Source organism: Sphaerodactylus townsendi, linkage group LG06, assembly GCF_021028975.2.
Source record: "Sphaerodactylus townsendi isolate TG3544 linkage group LG06, MPM_Stown_v2.3, whole genome shotgun sequence".
Lineage (NCBI taxonomy): Eukaryota > Metazoa > Chordata > Lepidosauria > Squamata > Sphaerodactylidae > Sphaerodactylus > Sphaerodactylus townsendi.
The window spans coordinates 53,775,608-53,793,961 of NC_059430.1; the positions used below are offsets into that span (position 1 = coordinate 53,775,608).

At 39.0% G+C, this 18,354-nt stretch overlaps 1 protein-coding gene across 1 annotated transcript in view; it reads right to left on the reverse strand.

Moving 5' to 3' along the window:
- Positions 1-18,354, reverse strand: part of PTPRQ (protein tyrosine phosphatase receptor type Q) — a 135,379-nt gene that overhangs the window by 72,996 nt on the left and 44,029 nt on the right. Inside the window, exons 18-29 of the mRNA XM_048501555.1 lie at positions 16,524-16,696; positions 16,182-16,392; positions 15,028-15,183; positions 14,738-14,917; positions 13,699-13,806; positions 12,480-12,761; positions 11,648-11,830; positions 9,525-9,626; positions 7,970-8,090; positions 5,787-5,947; positions 3,904-4,049; positions 880-1,048 (exon numbers count right to left, since the gene is read on the reverse strand). Of these exons, the coding sequence (XP_048357512.1) occupies positions 880-1,048; positions 3,904-4,049; positions 5,787-5,947; positions 7,970-8,090; positions 9,525-9,626; positions 11,648-11,830; positions 12,480-12,761; positions 13,699-13,806; positions 14,738-14,917; positions 15,028-15,183; positions 16,182-16,392; positions 16,524-16,696 (1,992 nt within the window). The remainder of the gene's footprint in view (positions 1-879; positions 1,049-3,903; positions 4,050-5,786; positions 5,948-7,969; positions 8,091-9,524; positions 9,627-11,647; positions 11,831-12,479; positions 12,762-13,698; positions 13,807-14,737; positions 14,918-15,027; positions 15,184-16,181; positions 16,393-16,523; positions 16,697-18,354) is intronic.

The following is an 18,354-nucleotide window of genomic DNA, read 5'->3' on the forward strand; positions in this document are numbered from 1 at the left end:
ATAGTCTTTTATCTGCCAATTTTATCATTCCCTTATGCCACATTTCCTTTTAATATTTATGCTCTTTTCCCATCCCTTTTATGTTCCCATTCCTTTTTGTCTTCCCAGTGTTCTTCTGTCAGTAGATTCTTTTAGATACATATTTATAGTTTTAATATATTTTATCCTTTTAATTGTATCTTATCTACCTTATGCTGGTTTATGCTGGTTTATAATAAAGATTGATTGCTAGACTGAATATAATTAGGATAACAATCTAGAGTAAAAATCGACTGCCTCTGCATTCAGGTAATAATTACTAAAATAAACAGCAATGGTGTTCCAAAGATACACTTCTGCTAAATTAACAAATGAAAAGTGAGTTCATAGAATTAACAAACAAATTAAAAGCAGCTATGTACTGATGCTTCCTGCTCTTCTGCCCCTCCACTTCTTAAAGAGATTAAAAATAGAAGAAACATGAATGATGCAATGAAAGAAATCTGCACCAACACAATTCCTATATAGGTTACACCTCAGAGAAGAACAGTAATATAATATAAATAAAAATAATATAAATCTTATTTTTTTAACTTGTGCAGATGGTTGAAGACTATCACAGGCTGAAAACAGGTGCAGTGTGGAATGCAAAGGTCAGGTTCATATCTGTTCCTTAAACATAGCCAGTTCTACTGTGCCCTAAGGTTGATGAATGTACATCCATCTTGATCCCTTGTGGAAGGAATGCAGTAAATCCTGTTCTAAAGGGAAAGGATGGAGAAGACTACAAGAAGACAATAAGTCCCTTTTAAAAAATCATGGTGTTTATGATTGACATAGCGCCTAATCCTCTGAACAGAATAAATGTTTTACTTCAGAATGAAAAAAATGTGTACATACTATCTTGATCCGTGTATATGTGTATTATTTCACTGGTTTGGTTTCCATTCCCAAAGGTTGTGCTTGCAGTTAACCAAAGTTCATAGTGACTCCATTTTGCTAAATTGTTTAATACTGTAGACAACGTCATGTTGTCAATGTCAGTATCAATAGCATAACTGGTAAAATTCTGCGGAGAAATATGAACACATAACCTTCAATATTCCAACATTCAAATGATTTAAGTGTCAAAATCAAATTAGTATCTCTCTATAAACTATATATTCACATAAATACTTACAGGCAAAATAATCAATGGTACGCCTTGAACAAAAAACAGTTTGCTGGCTGGAGGGATGAACTTAACTAAATCTAAATTCCTACTGAATGCCACCTAATCAGCATCAAAAAGCAAAGAACCTTTTGTTGAGCCTCCTGTTTCTTAATAATAATTTCTATAAAAATATAATGTATAGACATTCCCTTAACCTATTTCTATTCCTAAATGTTCTGGTTTATATGAACATAAGAAGCTGTGTTATTGGAAGTCAATCCTTTGCTCCCTCAAACCCAGGAAAAGATCTTCCAACTCTTATTACTTCAGATCCTTCAATTGTAGATGTAAAGAAACATAATTAGGAGCAAATGCATGCAAAGCATGTGCCATTCTATGGATCTGCTGGCTCTCTCTGTACTATTATCTTCCTATGTTACTTCCCTACACTCCTGGTGAGCTTCTTAGATACCACAATTGAAATAATGAGTAAAATGGGCATCAATATACCTAATTATAAACATGGCAAAATCTATGAATACTTACATCCAGAGATTGGAGCCAAGAACAAGCAAAGTAGGGCTTTCTACAAGCCCAACAAAAGTCCCAGGTTTGCAGAAAAATCTGAACTCTTTCAAAAATTGGGGGGATTAAAACCCAATAAAATAATAGTACTACCTCTATAGCTTTAAGAAATGCATTTTTAATTGGCTATTGCTAGGCAACTACAATAATATTGCCATCCTTCATTTTTGTCAGAAAAAGAAGGGCCATGGCCTTCTCCAGGACTGTTTTGATCTTTAGGGGCCATGCCTGGCAGCAACCTGGGGCCATGTTTGGCAGCAACCACTAAACAACTTATATTACTTACTCAGGCCTAACAGCCAGGCTAAAAAAGCCAGTTTGGCATAGTGGCTAGTGTTTTGGAATAAAATCTAGAAGACCCATGTTCAAATTTCCACTCTGCTATAGAAGCTTTCTGAGTGACCCTCAGCCAGTTGTGCATTCTTAGCTTAATTTACCTCACAGAATTGCTGTGAATATTAAATGGAGAAGAAGAGAATGAGATAAGCAGCTTTAAACGTCCATTGGGGAGAAAGATGGGGTATAAATGAAGTAAATAAATATATATAACTGAAGATTGGGGAAAGTAAAAAGTTTAATGATTGGTGAGAAGCACAAAAAAAAGCTGTGATAGAAGAGGATATGGTGGCAGCCATGAGGATGGAAAGAGGAAATAGTGTGTGAATTGGATACAGGCAGAAATTTTGGGTACTCTCGGGCTGATAATTTGGGTAAACCCGATTTTTTTTAAAAAAAGAGTAACCATATTAATGGAGCCAAAAAGACATAGCTGAAAAAAAACTGGCTGTTTCAAGTTCAATAACTTTGCAGGGCTCTTGAGGTGGCAGTTTTTTGAGGTTGAATCACCAAATTTACAGCATAGCTGCAGGTGATTCTTCTTAGACCAACCCAAGTTTGGTGAGATTTGGACCTGTAAAGGAGCTTGGGTGGGGGAGGTCAGTCATAATGTCTACAGACTTTGCTCTGCAGGGGAAGGTTTTTCTCCGAAGTGCAAGCCCCCTTGTGCTAAGAAGCCCCCTTGTCCTTTTTCCACCTTCTTGAGAGTCCCCTGCATTCCCTTTAAGTTCTCACAGCAGAGTGCTGACCACTCCCTCCCTTTTGGGGCTTGCCAGCATCTGACCAGAATTTGTAAATTGCCCAGAACCAAACTGTATATTGGTTCTTGAGGTGGGGATGTTGCTACTGCTGGGGGGTTCCCCATTGACAGATCAGCATCCTATTCACTTTGGCCTCTTGTGGGCATGATGGCACTGATGCTACTTAGCCAGTTCTACTGCTGCTTGGGAACTTGCTGTTATGATTCCTTTGGGCTACACCATAGATTTGGTGGGCATAAAGTTTGCACCAAGACAAGTGGGCATTCCTTGGCTGAAAGTTCTTAGAAAGGTGACTACCATTTGCCCTGCCCCCAAGCGATGTCCCCTTTGCACTGACTTGAGCCCCTGCACCAGATCATGCTGCAGCTATGGTTGAGCAGTTACTCCTCTGCTGTGCTCCAGCACTGCTCCCCGGTCCCAGCCACTTCATGTGTTCAGATTTTCTCGCTGTGCAAGGACTCATCCATCTCTAGGCCATATTACAGTATACTCTGCCATGCCACCAGAGTAACTGCCCCTTATACTGGCATTAAGTGGTATCTTTCCCCAGATTGCACATAGTTTTATCAATGTTTCTTTGAATTTTTCTCTGCAACATTCCTAACTTCTCAATGGAAAAGCTACTTTTTAAACTGAACAGCAGATGTTCTCATAGCTTCTCTACTCATGCACAATTGAATTTTTGTGGATAGAAGGAAGACAATAAATATTAATAATACAATATTAATGTGTCAAATTGACATATTATTTATAAAGTTAAAAGGCTGATGATGTATCATATTCTGTGCTTGTTACCCCTTTTCCTTCCCACTTGAGGTAGGCAAGCAGTCTATAAATTCAGTGAAGACCTCCACACTGTGCTAAATGAAGTAAAAGGTAAAGATCACATTTATTTTAAGGTGTACATTAAAACACTGAATAAAGACTAAATAGCATTTTATTTTCCTTATCATTGTGCTCAAAACATACCCATAATTAAATATTAAATAGAGTGACATTTCTTAGACTTATTTTGTTCATGATACGTTAAAGTAACAAAAGAATGAGTAAACTTTGGAGGGTTGAGAAAATAAGAATAGAAAGATGTACCTGTATGTAAGTGTCTGAATAATTTTTGTAGTAAACTGAATAAAACCGTATAATCCCATTGGGTTTTTGAGGAGGGTTCCAGTAAATGCATATTGATGAGGAGGTGAGATTTGTATACCGGACATTTCTAGGAGGATCACTTGGAGCTGAAAAAAGTTGTAACAATTTAGCATTTAGAAAAAGTAACTGTTTTCTTGGCTACTTAGGCAAGTTTTCTTGCCTTGCTTATTAGAGGGTGTGGCTAGAAAGTCATATTCAGGTGGATAATTTCATATGTATCCAATGAGGAAAAATGGTGAGCATAGGCAAGAATCAGCACACCAACAAACTATGTGGGTCTTAGGGAAGCATGGATAACATTTTCAAAACACTGGAAGGTCTCAGATTCAATCTCTGGCATCTCCAGTTTAAAAAGGTCAAGTAGTTGATGAAAGACCTCTACCTGAGACACTTGAGAACTGCAGCCAGTTTGATTAGGCAATATTGACCTTAATGGACCAATGGACTGATTCAGTATAAGCCACTTCATGTGTTCAGATTTGCTCGCTGTGCAAGGACTCATCCATCTCTAGGCCATATTACAGTATAACCAACACAAAGGTGGATTCTGCACAGCATAAATACAACCTCTTTAGGATGTTATAAAAAGATCCATTTTGGCATATTGTGTTCCCACAGCACAGGAAAACACAAGCATTGCCGTCAAAACAGATCCCCACCCCCCGCTTGCTGAACTGAGCTCTTGTCAGTTTCACAGTTTCACAGTTCACACCATTTTGTGTGCTGCAGCAGATTCTCCATGGAGATTCCCCATGGAGGTTTCCTCTGCTTGCAGTTCATCCATTTGCTATTTCACTGTAAAAAGTAGATGAATAAAGTTTGTGATGCCAGCAATCCCATTCACATATCATTTTTCCTCTCTTTTTTGTTTTGTGGGATGTCTGTAAAGCTACTGCAATACAAATATGCATATATTGCAGCTTCTTGAATGTGTTGCTGTAGCAGCATGAACCAGCCCCCTCAAAGAGGGAAAACAAAGCCCACATGCAATAATGGGATGCGTTGGGCAAAAACAAACTTTATCTGCCCCCCCTACAGTGAAAACTAACTGGCAAATGGATGAGCTGTAAACAGAGGGGAAACCCTCATGAGAAAGTCTTTCAAGGAAGAATCTGCTACAGCTCTATGAGCGCGAGTGATGCTTTGAAACAAAAGTAAGAAGTTTGGGTGGGAGAAATAAAGTGTTTCCTGCCTGGTTCTGGTGGGTTTTCTGGGCTGTGTGGCCATGGTCTGGTGGATCTTGTTCCTAACATTTCGCCTGCATCTGTGGCCGGCATCTTCAGAGGTGTATCACAGAGGGAAGACTTCGACAATACAGAGGGAAATCTGTTACACACTGTGTCCACACTTCCCTCTGTGATCTTCACCTCTGAAGATGCCAGTCACAGATGCAGGTGAAACGTTAGGAACAAGATCTACCAGACCATGGCCACACAGCCCGGAAAGCCAGCAACAACCAGTTGAATCCAGCCATGAAAGCCTTCAACAATACATTGTTTCCTGCCTGCTTGTGTTTGTTCAGCAGGCAGGACACATCATCAACCTGAGCTGAGGGGGAAAGATCACTAGTTTAGAGATTTTTGAAAAACCCAATTTGAGAGGAAGTCATTTTGGGGAAGAGTTGCTATTTATAACATCCTAAAGACATTATATTTGTGCCAGGCAGAATCCACAAAAATATTTTTTCATTATCAAATTATCTCACTTTTCTGGTTCCCATTAGACTCTTATTTGTTTACTGTGCACTGGTACAACAATTTTCAGTAAACCAAATCTCTACATTTCATTTTAATTTTCTAGGATTACTGCAGTATTATACTTACGTCCTTCAGATGTTTTGAAGATAGTCATGTTACTCTTTATGTTCCCATCTCCAAATCTGGTACTTGCTGTTACATAAACACTATACTCATTGTTATGTTCAAGATCTGTGATATCTAATGAGGGTTCTGTTACATTAATGGTTCTGTTCGACATTATATTCCTAAGGGAAAATGTTTCAAGTAATCTGTAGTTAAAAAGCAGAATGATATCTTAATAATTTAGAAAATCTAGACCATAGTTTCCCATATAACAAATTTTATAAGTGCTGCTGTATACCACTTTATCTGAAGTGAACCATAATAATTCTCATAGCAAAGTTTGCCAAACCTGAGGATACTTAAATCTGATAGATTGGAGCCATGAACAGACATGACAGATCTTTCTACAAATCTGAAAAATATTCCAGGTTTGTAGAAAAATCTGAAATCTAAACAAACAAACAAACAAAAAAAAACCCCATTGGGAAGAGCTAAAAAATCCTAAATGACAAAAAGGAACACCTTTAAGTTTAAGAAACAGATTCCTTCAGTGTCAGTTGCTAGGCAACTATAGTATTCCAGGCTTGGTCCTGTCAGCAAAAGGGAGGGTTAGGAAGCGGGGTCCTTTTCAGACCTATTTTGACCTTTGTGAAAGGACTAATTGGGGCTAGGCCTGACTAGGGTTGCCAGCTCCAGGTTAGAAATTCCTGGAGATTTTAAGTAGGAGTCTGAGGATGGCAGGGTTTGGGGATGGGAGAGGCTTCAGCGGTATATAACGACAAAGAGTTCACCCTCCAAATCAGTCATTTTTTTTTCATTTGGAGTTCAGATGTAATTATGGTGGATATCCATGTCCCATCTGGAGACTGGCAACCCTAGCTGGGGCAGCAGCCTTTAGATGACTTGATACTACTGCATGACCCAACCAGACCTGACTGCTTGCTACTATTAAAGCCAAAATGGTACAGTGGTTCAGCCTTCATAGTACGATCTGGGAGACCTATGTTCAAATCCCCATTTTGCTGTGGAAACTAACTGGATGCTTTTGAACCAGTCACATACTTTCATCTACTTCACAGGGTTATTGTGAGGAGAAAAAGAAAGAGAGGAGACAATGGTACACTGCTTCAGTTCCCATTGAGGAGAAAGGTAGAGTATAAATGAAGTAAATAAATAATAAACATTGATGAGACTGGTTTGGAGACAGAAGATAGGTAGATGAATGACTGAGAAACAGAAAAATGGGAAGGGATATGGGAATTACCAGGAGTAGGAAAAGAAGAAATAGTGCTGGGAGGGATACAGGGGAGGATGAGGTCCCCCTGACACAGTCCTTGAAGATTCCAAAACATGTAAGGTTGGCCTGGCCAGTGACTGGCGCCACATAACTGGACAATAGGTTTCTTAGGTAGAGGCTTTTGGGGAAGGAAGAAGGAAAGCTGAAGTTAGAGTAGCAGATAAATGTAGGTTGCTGTTAGGTGGGAAGAAGAGAAGGAAGAGGGGAAAGGTGAAAAAAGCAGAGAAAAGAGGAAATAATGGAGGAGGGAAAATTAGATGTCTCCTGCAAGTCCTTGTGGTTTCTCACTTGCCTCCCCGCTTGTATTAGCCAGTGCCTTGCTCCAGACCTCCTCGTGGAGTCTACTGCATTCATGGCAGGGTGGGTTGGGCATGAGGACAGCCCTTTTGACAGCCCTACTGTTTGAGTTGAGTCTAGTAATGACTTAAAGATCAACAAGATTTTCGGGGTAAGCTTTTGAGAGTCAAAACTTCCCTTATCAGATACAAGTAAGAATGGAGATCCCTGAGTCCTTATATCCCAGTCTGGAAGTAAGAGGGATGTTGCAAAGAATGCTGAGGTATATTGAAAACTATAATGCAAAAAATAAAAATAAAAAAGGATCTACTGCAGCTATGCAAGGGATTGTGGGATGCATTTTTGTGCAGTACAGCAGCTGGAAGGTGGCAAAATATGTTGGTTTTACCCCACTTCCAAAAACAATTTAGAAGCTAACAAGTATTGTACTTACCCCCTTTCAAAAACTTAATTTAGATGTACACAGGGCAAGTTGTTTAAAGTGATGCTCTAATATTCACTCATAGCAATCATATAAATGACAAAGACTGGGGGGGGGGGGGAGGCTTACATTCCTGGTAAGTGACAGATCAATAGTTTTCTTCAAAAAAATTTCCAGATCAAATCTTACCAAACATAAACTGTGTAATAGAGGATGATTCCATTTGGCTCTAGAGGTGATTTCCATGACAACTTCACAATGACACCAGACAACAGCTTTACTGTAAGCAATCGAGGAGGAGACGTAGGAGCTGTAAAGGGAGGAGGCAACATCTAGTTAAGCAGCTATAATTTCAAATACAGCTGAAACATATTTTTAAAGGGTCTTCTATACCACAGATTGGCATTATAGCTGGGACTTTTTTTGTAGTGAGGCGATAAAGGATAATTTTGCATGGTGATGTTAAGACATCTGTTTCTGTGATTTGATGGAAAACAATATTTCATGGGAGAATGGAGTAATGAGCGTGTCACAATAATTCACCTACTGTCTGAATACATTATTGTCACTTTTTCTTCATAATAAAAGCAAAAACTTTAAGGGTGTGAACCCATATAAACTATAGTGCAGTCCCCCAGAGGACCAAAGAGACCGAAAATAATTATATTAAGCTCCAGTGGATGAGGGAAAATTGATGAGGATGTCTCTGATGGAGGATAAAAATGTAGAATGCAGCATTTAAATCTATTCATTCAATTTTTTAAAAAGAGCCTTATTTTTTATAACACATTTACCAACGTGGGAGAGTGATCTTAGAATATGCCATGACTCAAGACAATTAAAAATCAATCAGATCAAGACATCAATATTATTATACAGAAGGGGGATACAACTTAAAATTCTTCAAAATTCAGAATGTAGTTGAATGGTAGAGCAACTGTTTCTCATACAAAATTTTACATATTAATTTACTCAAGATTTTAGTTAACAGGAATTTATGTTATATATATATAATGCTATATAACTTGGAAATGTATCAAGATGGTTGATATGACTCAATATAAAGTAACTCCTTATCTTTATATTAAATATATATTAAATTGCACTGTACAGTTCAAGTCATTCAACTGAAACAATAGAATTTTCTATAATTTTCCTGATAATGAAACACATACGCAGTATCACCTAGTCATATTTATCTTAAATATCACAGAACTGCATTGTATTGTATCAGAAAATCAAGCCATGCTTGTAGTCATGCATGGAAATTTGGAACATAAGTACAGCTTTTAGCCAGTCTGTGAAACATTTGGAATTATGCCTAGAACAATCTGTATTGCAAGAAAGTTTATAACGTGACACACTGTAAACAGATTTGTTTATTTGCTTGTCCTTTCATTGCACTGCCTCCTACTTTTCATGTTTTGCAACAATTAATTTTGCCTCGATGAGCGCTGTTTAAATATAAATTCCTATATTTACAGGGCTTTTTTGAGACCGACATTCTAATGGGGTATCTCCTAAGTCTTCAAACTGCCACACAAAGTAGCTCCTGGATGAAAGGGCTCTGTATCAACTTTTCCTTTTTCATAGAAGACTGAATGCAAACATTCTCACCCCAAGCAACAGAAAAGTAAAAATCCCATGCCATCTTACCAGTACAGTACAGCCAATTAATTCAGAGACTTTCCTACTTGATATAGTACAGATATAATATACAACAGTACAATAATAGACGACTCACCATCTTCATCAGTGAGTATGTTCAGGGGCTCACTGCGAACACCTTCACCCTTTGAAGTGCTTGCTGACACTTCAACTGTATAGTCTGTATATATTTTCAAACCTGAATAAAGAATATTGCCTTAAATACATTATAATTAATGTTTATGATAACTACATATAATTTGTAGTGTTTTCACAAGTACGGAGTGCTGAAAAATTCTTTACACATCATGAATGCAAAAGCTGTCACATAAATTTTAAATCATTTCCAGTTTTTGTTATTGGGGTGGTGGTGTTATTTATTGATTTATTTATTTGGTTTTTATCCTACACTCCCCAGCCACAGTAAGCTCACAACAGTATAAAAACATTAAATTATAATACAGTACCCAGGAAAACATATACAAATGTCCTTGGTCCAACCAAGGATTGGACAGCTCAGAAAGCTCCCAACCCTTCAGTATAACCAAACAAGGGGAGATTTCCCACTGGCGATTAATCCTGGGATAGTCACACGAAATATCCAGGTTTCCTCGTAATCTCCCCACTGCTGAACCATGGAACACAGATCACTCCCATTTCTGGCGCTCCCCACCCCCATCACAGGATTTTCCTGGACCTGCTTGTATATGCACCTTTTTGAAAAAACACTCCAATGGGATATAACAGGAGGTAGAGGCTACGTGTTTGAGGGTCCATAACTTTGGCCCCTATGAACCAAACTTCACCAAAACTGGGTGGTATCATCAGGAGGGGCTCCTAAAGATACTCTGAAACTTTGGTGCTTCTAGCTTAACAATTGCACCCCTGACAGCAGGCAACCCCCCAAGGGGCAGACCTAGATGTCTTCACTAGAAACATGCTGCAGTGAGGATGATGGAACCTGGATGAAAAGGTGCTGATTCTTTTGAAACTTGGTTGTATCTAGATTAAATTTGCAGTGGGAATTTGGCCAAAGAAGGGAAAGAAAGGGAGGTCAGCTATGATGAAAACATATCTATTGCTGCCCTCAACTGTAGCCTTGGCAGAACAGCTCTGTCTTGCAGGCCCTGCAACACTGAGGAAAGTTCCGCAAGGGCCTGGTCTCATTTGACAGAGGGTTCCACCAGCCCAATCCAGGACAGAGAAAGTCCTGACTCTAGTTGAGGACACTATTTGAATTAAGTGGGGATCAGTACACGCAGTACAACCCAAAAGAAATTACACTGAAGAAGACTCGCAGCAATTGCTGTCTACTTTCAAATAAAGTCTTGTTATAAGTATAATATGGGTCTGAAACTACACAGAATACAAAAGTACCACAAAGTATTTGAAATACAGACCTTAATAACATTGATAAAAATCCTGTACAAAACATCCACCAAGCTAACCAGAACTTGGATGGGCACTGGCCTCAAACAAGCTTTAAAGCTAGTGGAACATAAATTCCACATGTGTGTGCTTCCAACATGTATAAAAGTTTGTTTGAAACTGTCAGGAACTGTGGTCTGCTCTGAAAACCCTGGCTGCTGAAAAATGTCCCTCCCCTCCTCAAACCCCTCCTCTCCAAACTCTACTCCTCAAATCTCTAGCAATTTCCCACTGGATTGGCAACACTAACTCCTTCCCACCCAAAAGCTACCTTTCCTGTGAGCTTCCACAGCAAAGTGAAGAACTTGCTGCTCGCAGATCCTGCCTCCTCTCCCTGCCTTTTATTCACAGAAACTGAAGCCTGGAATGCTGTGGTTATCTAGCAACAGCAAAAAAGGGAATCCCTTGCCTAAAGCTACTAGTGATCCTGTTATTATTTTCATATTTTAACCCCCACCCAATGTTGTTGGGTTTTTTTTTAGATTTCAGCTTTGTCTGCAAACCTGGGCCCCTTCTCAGGTTTGTAGAAAGATCTGTCTTGCCCATTCACAGTTCCAGACACTGGAGCAGGGCTTATTTGAAATACTGATTATTTTGGCTGTTTTATACAATGGTGTTTCTAATTATGATCTGTAAGTCACCTTGCAGACCACAATCAAAAGATAGATTAAAATATTTTAAATAAAGGTGCCATGTACTATATGATATCACATATTATATGATAGAAAGGGGCCAGCGTAAGAAAGCAAGGGCACAATCCATTTTTAAATAGTATATTCTGATAGTCATCACCTGTAATGTTCAGTGACAGATGGGTGGTGTTAATTATTCTTTCCTCAGTCCCACCAGGCTCTCTGAGATATATAGCATAACTCTGTATAATTCCATTGGGAACAGATGGTGGAAGAAATGATAACTCTATTTCTGTAGAAGAGATGTTCTTGTAGGTTATATTTTGTGGGGGAAATTCTGGTACTGAAAGGAAAAAGAAAAGCAGGCAAAAAGCGTTTGTAACTAAAACTTCAGATTATCATTGATATTGTTATGGCACTTCCAAGGAAATAACAACAGGAATTAAAGTGTTGTCACTCCTGACCACCAAAGAATTTATTCAACTCCTTGATTCAACCAAGCCCCAAACTATCAAATTTGGAAGCACAGGTTCAGTTTTGCTTCCCTCCTCATGGGCTGAGCAACTTTTAAATCTCAAAATCTGTTAAAATTATGGTGGGACCTCTTTGTCCTCAAGCTTCTTCACTGATCCACTAGGGATGAATTTGTTTAAAAAAACAAATCAGGTATTCTCTTTAATTCTAAAAAGAGAGTTTTACAATTGTTTGTGGATGATGGGAGCATGGCGGCTTTTCTTCAAAAGCAATATTTGTGCAATAAATGTACATTTTTGATTTACATAGTCTATGTAGCTCTTTTGTTTGTTATATCATATTTTGTAAGCACTCCAAGATGTTAATTTGTGCACTGCAAAAGGAGATACTTCACCCAAGAAGGACAAGTATATGTTGTGAAAGTGAATCCTGTTGTTTTCAGAGGGGGTTACTTTCTAGTAACTATTCTTGGGATTGCCAGACCCCAGTCATGCAAAAGTCCAAAGTTCTGCACTTACCAGTTTCAGCTGTTCTGATGAACAATGGGGTTGATGACTGATTCCCATGACCAAGATGGGTGAACGCCCTTACAGAAATATTATAGAGAGTGTATGGGGTCAAGCCAGTTAAAGAAAGACTTGTTCCTGTAGTGTTTTTAATAATTAAAGTGGTTGAGTTGTCATACATAACTTCATAATATGCTATGATCCCATTAGGCTTTTCTGGGGGTGACCATCGTAAGCTTATTTCTGTTGCAGTCACTTCTAGTGTCTCGACATCTTGGGGTGGAGAATCTGGTTCTGTAAGTCAGAAAACATACAAACCCATTTCTTGAAGATTATATTTAAAGGATTTCTATTCAGTCTTTTGAGTCCTTTTTAAAAATCATGGGAAAGCCCAATCACAGATCTTGCAGGTCATATCTAGCTTAACCTTGAGTATCAAGGTGTAATCTAAAGTAAACTGCATAGTGAGGTATGGTATTCCACTTCTGCAAGGGACTGAACCTGGGACACTTTTGTATGCAAAGTTTGGGCTCTGTCACTAAGCTATGGTAGTTCCTCAAATATATACCCTTCTGTCAGGCCACTGGTCTAACTCAGAACTTTAATCATCTATAACCGTGGTGGCGAGCCTATGGCACTCCAGATGTTCATGGACTACAATTCCCATGCTGGCTGGGGCTGATGGGAATTGTATAAATTCTAGGACATCATCCCCTTCTTCAGCAAAGTGTGGTTCAGGGAATTGCTTTGCCTCTTTCTTTTTGGGGGGTGGATACTTTTGGAAAGGCACTACAGTATCGGTATAACTGAAATCACAGGTATATCAATACAACTGCAATTTAAAGGGCTTTAACAAGCCAGCAATCTTGAAACTACTGAGTGTGATGAGATCTGTTCCTTTAAAAGGAAGTTGATGGGCAGAGTTAAGAGAACCAGGAAACACAGAGGTCTGTTGAGACTTCAGCAAACAAGCTGTAGAATAGTCAGTGAATGCCTCCTTGAATGTAAACAGAGAAATGCAATAAGACCACACTACAGCCCCACTGGGCAGCTAAGAGCCCCAAGGTAAGTGTTCCATGCATAATGGGCCAAACACTCAATCACCACACCTTCTGCTGGTGAACAGACAGAGGGTACAGTGATTGAGTGCTTGTTTGGCTTCTGACACTGTACCCCATTGTCTTTTTACTGGTGATTTCATACCAAATAAAATTACCAAGAGCATGCTCACCATCCTCAGGCGTTGTCACAAAAATATCATTTTCTTCAGACAGAGCGCTTTCTCCTACAGTAGTAGAAGCAGCTACTCTCATTTTATAATTTGTATATTTTCTTAAACCTGGAAAGAGAAAAAAAAACCATAGACCATCAACTGTTAAAAGCATAACTGCACAGTGCCTATTCATTACAATAGGGATGAAGCAGAAAAAGTTCCTAGAGAGTCTGATTCTAAGTTTCTTTCCACATGCTCACATTTTCATGTGGTTTACATATTTAAAGGACAAAACATGTCCTCTTTGAAGAAATTACAATTGAGAACATGAAGGACATGTAACAATTTTTACCCCTTAAAAGGACATTTATCATGCAATCCTAAAGAGAGTTATTCCAGTCAAGACCCATTGAAATTACTGAGTTTAAACTGGAATAACTCTAAGTTGAACTGTTAATCTTGTACAATGAGCTTCTTTGGAGAAGCTGATTTTAACTTTATTTTTATGGCCCCCCAAACCAAAACACTACGTGGGTATGGCCAGTAGGATTTTTGACTCTGCTCCTCTTAAATAGCCATGTCATATCAAATCCCTTCATTTTTAAAATAAATATGTGGAAAGGGATGGGGGAAGGGGGAGAGGCTGTTGTACAAGAAACACAGTTTCAACCCCTGCTTCAAGCATAAGGAACAAAGGGGAGTGATTCTTTGGATTCTGGGCAGTCTTAAATGGTTATACAATATTTAGTAGGATTAGGTGGACCGTTAACATTATAGGGAAAAAAGAAATGACTGAAGTGAAAATGTCAATGACAGAATAACTTGGCACAATGAAATTCCACACAACTGCACTGAATTTTCCAAGTCCAACAAAAATGGAAGTTTAGGAGGTCCAGAGCTAGAGTTGGCTGAAACAATGCACAACAATGAGACCATTGCTTTAAAAAAGTTTCATTTCCTAATGCATGCAGAAAGCAAAAATACAGAAAGATGGAAACAGATGTTTGATTCACATAAATTTGCAGTTACCATTCTAAATTTTTTAAAAGACTCCTACCTGTAATCAAGATGCTGTTATTTGATGTTGTCATCTGGAAAGCTTTATTTGTATCTAGCTCCATTGCATAAACTGTGTAATGTATTATTTTCCCATTGGGGTTTAGTGGAATATCCCAATACAGCAAAATAGAGGATGAGCTGATATTTTTATAATTTATATTTTCTACAGAGCTTGGAACTGAAGAAAAAAACAGGCCCGTTAATATGTGTGAAGGAATTAAACCAATAAAAATCTGCAGAGAAATAAAGAGCTGCCAGCATGAAATTATTTCAGTCATAAAATTTTACCTTGTTCACTTGTCCTCACAATGAGAATAGCTGGTGGTCCTTCTCCAATGATAGTAAAAGCAGACACAGCAACTGAATATTGAGTAAAAGGTTGGAGTTCCTTTACAAGATATGACAGCTGCTTAGCTGAAAGGTTGATGGTATCAGTCGTCAATGCTAAACATTTTTTTAAAAAGGAAAACTTTGTTGCTTTACCAATATATTAAATAGCAAAATTATTGCCACACTGATCAGTAGCAAAGCGCATTTTTATCACAAAGCAAAAACAATGCAAAAGAAAGTCTAATGTTGAGTAGGATAGAGCATTGAACCATATGAGCTACAATATATACAATGAGAATCTCAGCATTTTCCTTTCTTAGAATGTACTAAGTTTAAGAAAATGCTCACTTATTCCCACAATGTTAGATGGAATATATACATACATACATATGTGTGTGTGTGTGTGTCAGTAAAAAGGTCAGTAGTATAAAATCAAGAAGACTGGGTATGTTTTCAAAAGTAACCCAAAGTTCTGGTTCAATTTACAAATGAGCTTCAATGGAATGTAAATAAAATCAGAATGTGGTCTTCTGCCTTTTGTTTAATGCCTTCACTTCAACAATTTGGAAAGGCATTTTAAGCCTGCATCTGTCAGCCAACCATTTAATGGGTCATAAATATCCATACTTAGTCAAGAAAAAAGCTCCATTGATAATGCTATGTAAGTGAATGTGCTAATGACCTCACTGTGACACAGGGTCTTGTCCACCTGTTTTTTGCCCCATGTAGCAGATTTGTAACTTTTTGATCTATTTACCTCCAGTGACATCTGAAAACCTATTAGTCAAAAGCTCAGGGAGAAATTAAGGTCTGTACTAAACATGGAGATATGTTAATCTCCTCCAATCACACCTGTCTTGGCAACTGTAATAACTGATTGTCTATGGAGCTTCTCCAATGGCTCTGGCATCTTCTTTCTCTAGGAAGAAAGGTCAACTGGGTGACAAGAGGCTAGCAATTTCTGCTTGTGTGGCATTTCCCATTTGCTTTCAGTACAGTTGGTATCCAAAAAATTGATTCAAGAACTTGGCTAAATTTTGTGTTAAAGATCAAGTATGTGAAAAGTGTCTGTTGACCTATGAAGTATATACAGGCAAAATAGCAACACTTACCGGAAACCAAATGTAATTCTGAAACTCCGTTTACAACTGGCAAATCATCACTGGATATCCTTGTAAATTTTACTGGAGAAAATGGTTTCTCTGTTGGAAAATTATCAGCTGAACCTTCATATAACTCATTTGCAGTCTGTATTTTATTCCACATAAAAGATGGTAGTGAATTGTCATTTATCATGTCTACATCCACAGATTCGATAACGTTCTAAAAATGAAAAGCAAAAAAATGAGAAAAACTCTTTGGATACAGTCATGCAATTTCCCAATTTTTATATTACAATGAGGAACAAGGGGTCATATGTATGCCAATTAGTAACTAATTTAAAATCAAAGCACCTGAATTTTTTCTGTAAGAATTGTATCTTCAAGAATCTCCCCTGTGTCTTCAAGCAATACTTTTACTCTGTACTGAGTGATGATTCCATTTGGTTGCTGTGGTTTCTTCCAAGCAATTCTAATAAAGGTTGCTGCTACCTCGGCTACATGCAAATCAAATACCGATCCTGGAACTTGAATATAATACATATGATATAAACTAAACACTGTAGCAAATACTTAAATTCTTCAGTCAAGTACCGTGTAAAGATACTCAAGTAACATCAGGTAACTGGACATATTTGTGCAAAAATCAGGAATAAAATTTTAACATCTGTATTAACATGAGAATACATGGCCTCTCTATACCTGTCAGAGTTTGGACCTAAACATACAAGGTGCCATGATTTGTCCCTTCCATCCAGTTGAGGCTGACAGCAGTGCTGAAGAACATGAGGATGAGAATGATGCGGAAGAGGAGTCGGCCGATGGTGAGGATGAGGAGACCTGCAGCTCCACCAATAGAGGACTGGCATTCTGCATCTGCACTTTCAACAGGCCCAGAGATGACAGACAGCACAGTTTACTATGTCCCAGGACCATCTTCTGTGAAAGCAGGGATGCTGAACTGGTTCAGAGGGTTCTACTGACACCAGAGGCATGCAGCCCTTCAGCCTCGCTCCCCTCCACTGGAAAAGAGGTGCCAGCGACTGCACTCAGAGCTAGCAGAGCGCAGGAGATCTGATAGATTGGCTGCACAGTGGCTGTAAGCTGGCCACAGGATCTCAGTTACTTAGCCCCAGCACAATATAAAGCAACAAGGGCTAGCAGATGCTTTTCTACATAAGAAAGGTCTGTTCAGTGGTGGGATTCAGCTGGTTTGCACCAGTTTGGCAGAACTGGTGCCTAATTTTTTGTTGAGTTTGGTGAACCAGTTGTTAAAAGTGGCTTTCAGAGTGGCAAGGTGCCTGGCTGCTTTATGGCATAAAAGCCTCATCACCCCCTCTCCCAGTGGAATGAGGGGGCTTTCAGAGCAGCGGCGGCAAGGCCCCATTATCCCCCTCCACCCCCACAAGAAGTTCCTCCATAGCAGGTAAGATGGCAGCTGGGGGGATGTGGGGTGGAGGCGGGGGGGGGGGTAAACCAGTTTTTTTAATTATTAGGATCCCAACACTGGATGTGTTGCTGGCCTTACTGTAGCTCTGCTCGGGACCTGTTCCTGTACCTGCTAGCATGCTCTTGTTACCTTGTCTTGTACTCTGACTCTTGAACTACTCTTTGGACTCTGTTTGACTCTTCATGCTGGACTTTGGACAGTTTGACCTGTGTGTGTGTTTCCTAGCTTGGAACTGCCAGTTGTTCTGGTCAGTCACCAGTCAGACCATGACACAGTGTCATATATGGACAATATTAGGTATACAGAGTTGTATATGTCAAAGTTACATCAGCAGCGGCTTTTTTTAAAGTTAGCCAGGATCCCAGTGGGGGATAGAATCTCCCCAAATGATAGAAGCAGTGCTTATAGTTTAGGAAATGAATGCCTCTGCGATCCCATTGTGGGGTAACTAGTCAACTATAACTCCATAATTAGGAAAGGAGTTGATAATAAAACTGCAAGGATTGTCATGCCCTTATATAAAGCAGTGGTGTGACCGCACTTGGACTGCTGTGTTCAGTTCTGGTTGCCACATCTCAAAAAGGATATCGAAGAGATAGAAAAAGTGCAGAGAAGGGCAACGAGGATGATTGAAGGATTGGAGCACCTTCCTTATGAGGAGAGGAGACGTCTGAGGGGGGATATGATTGAAGTCTATAAAATTATGCATGGGGTAGAAAATGTTGACAGAGAGAA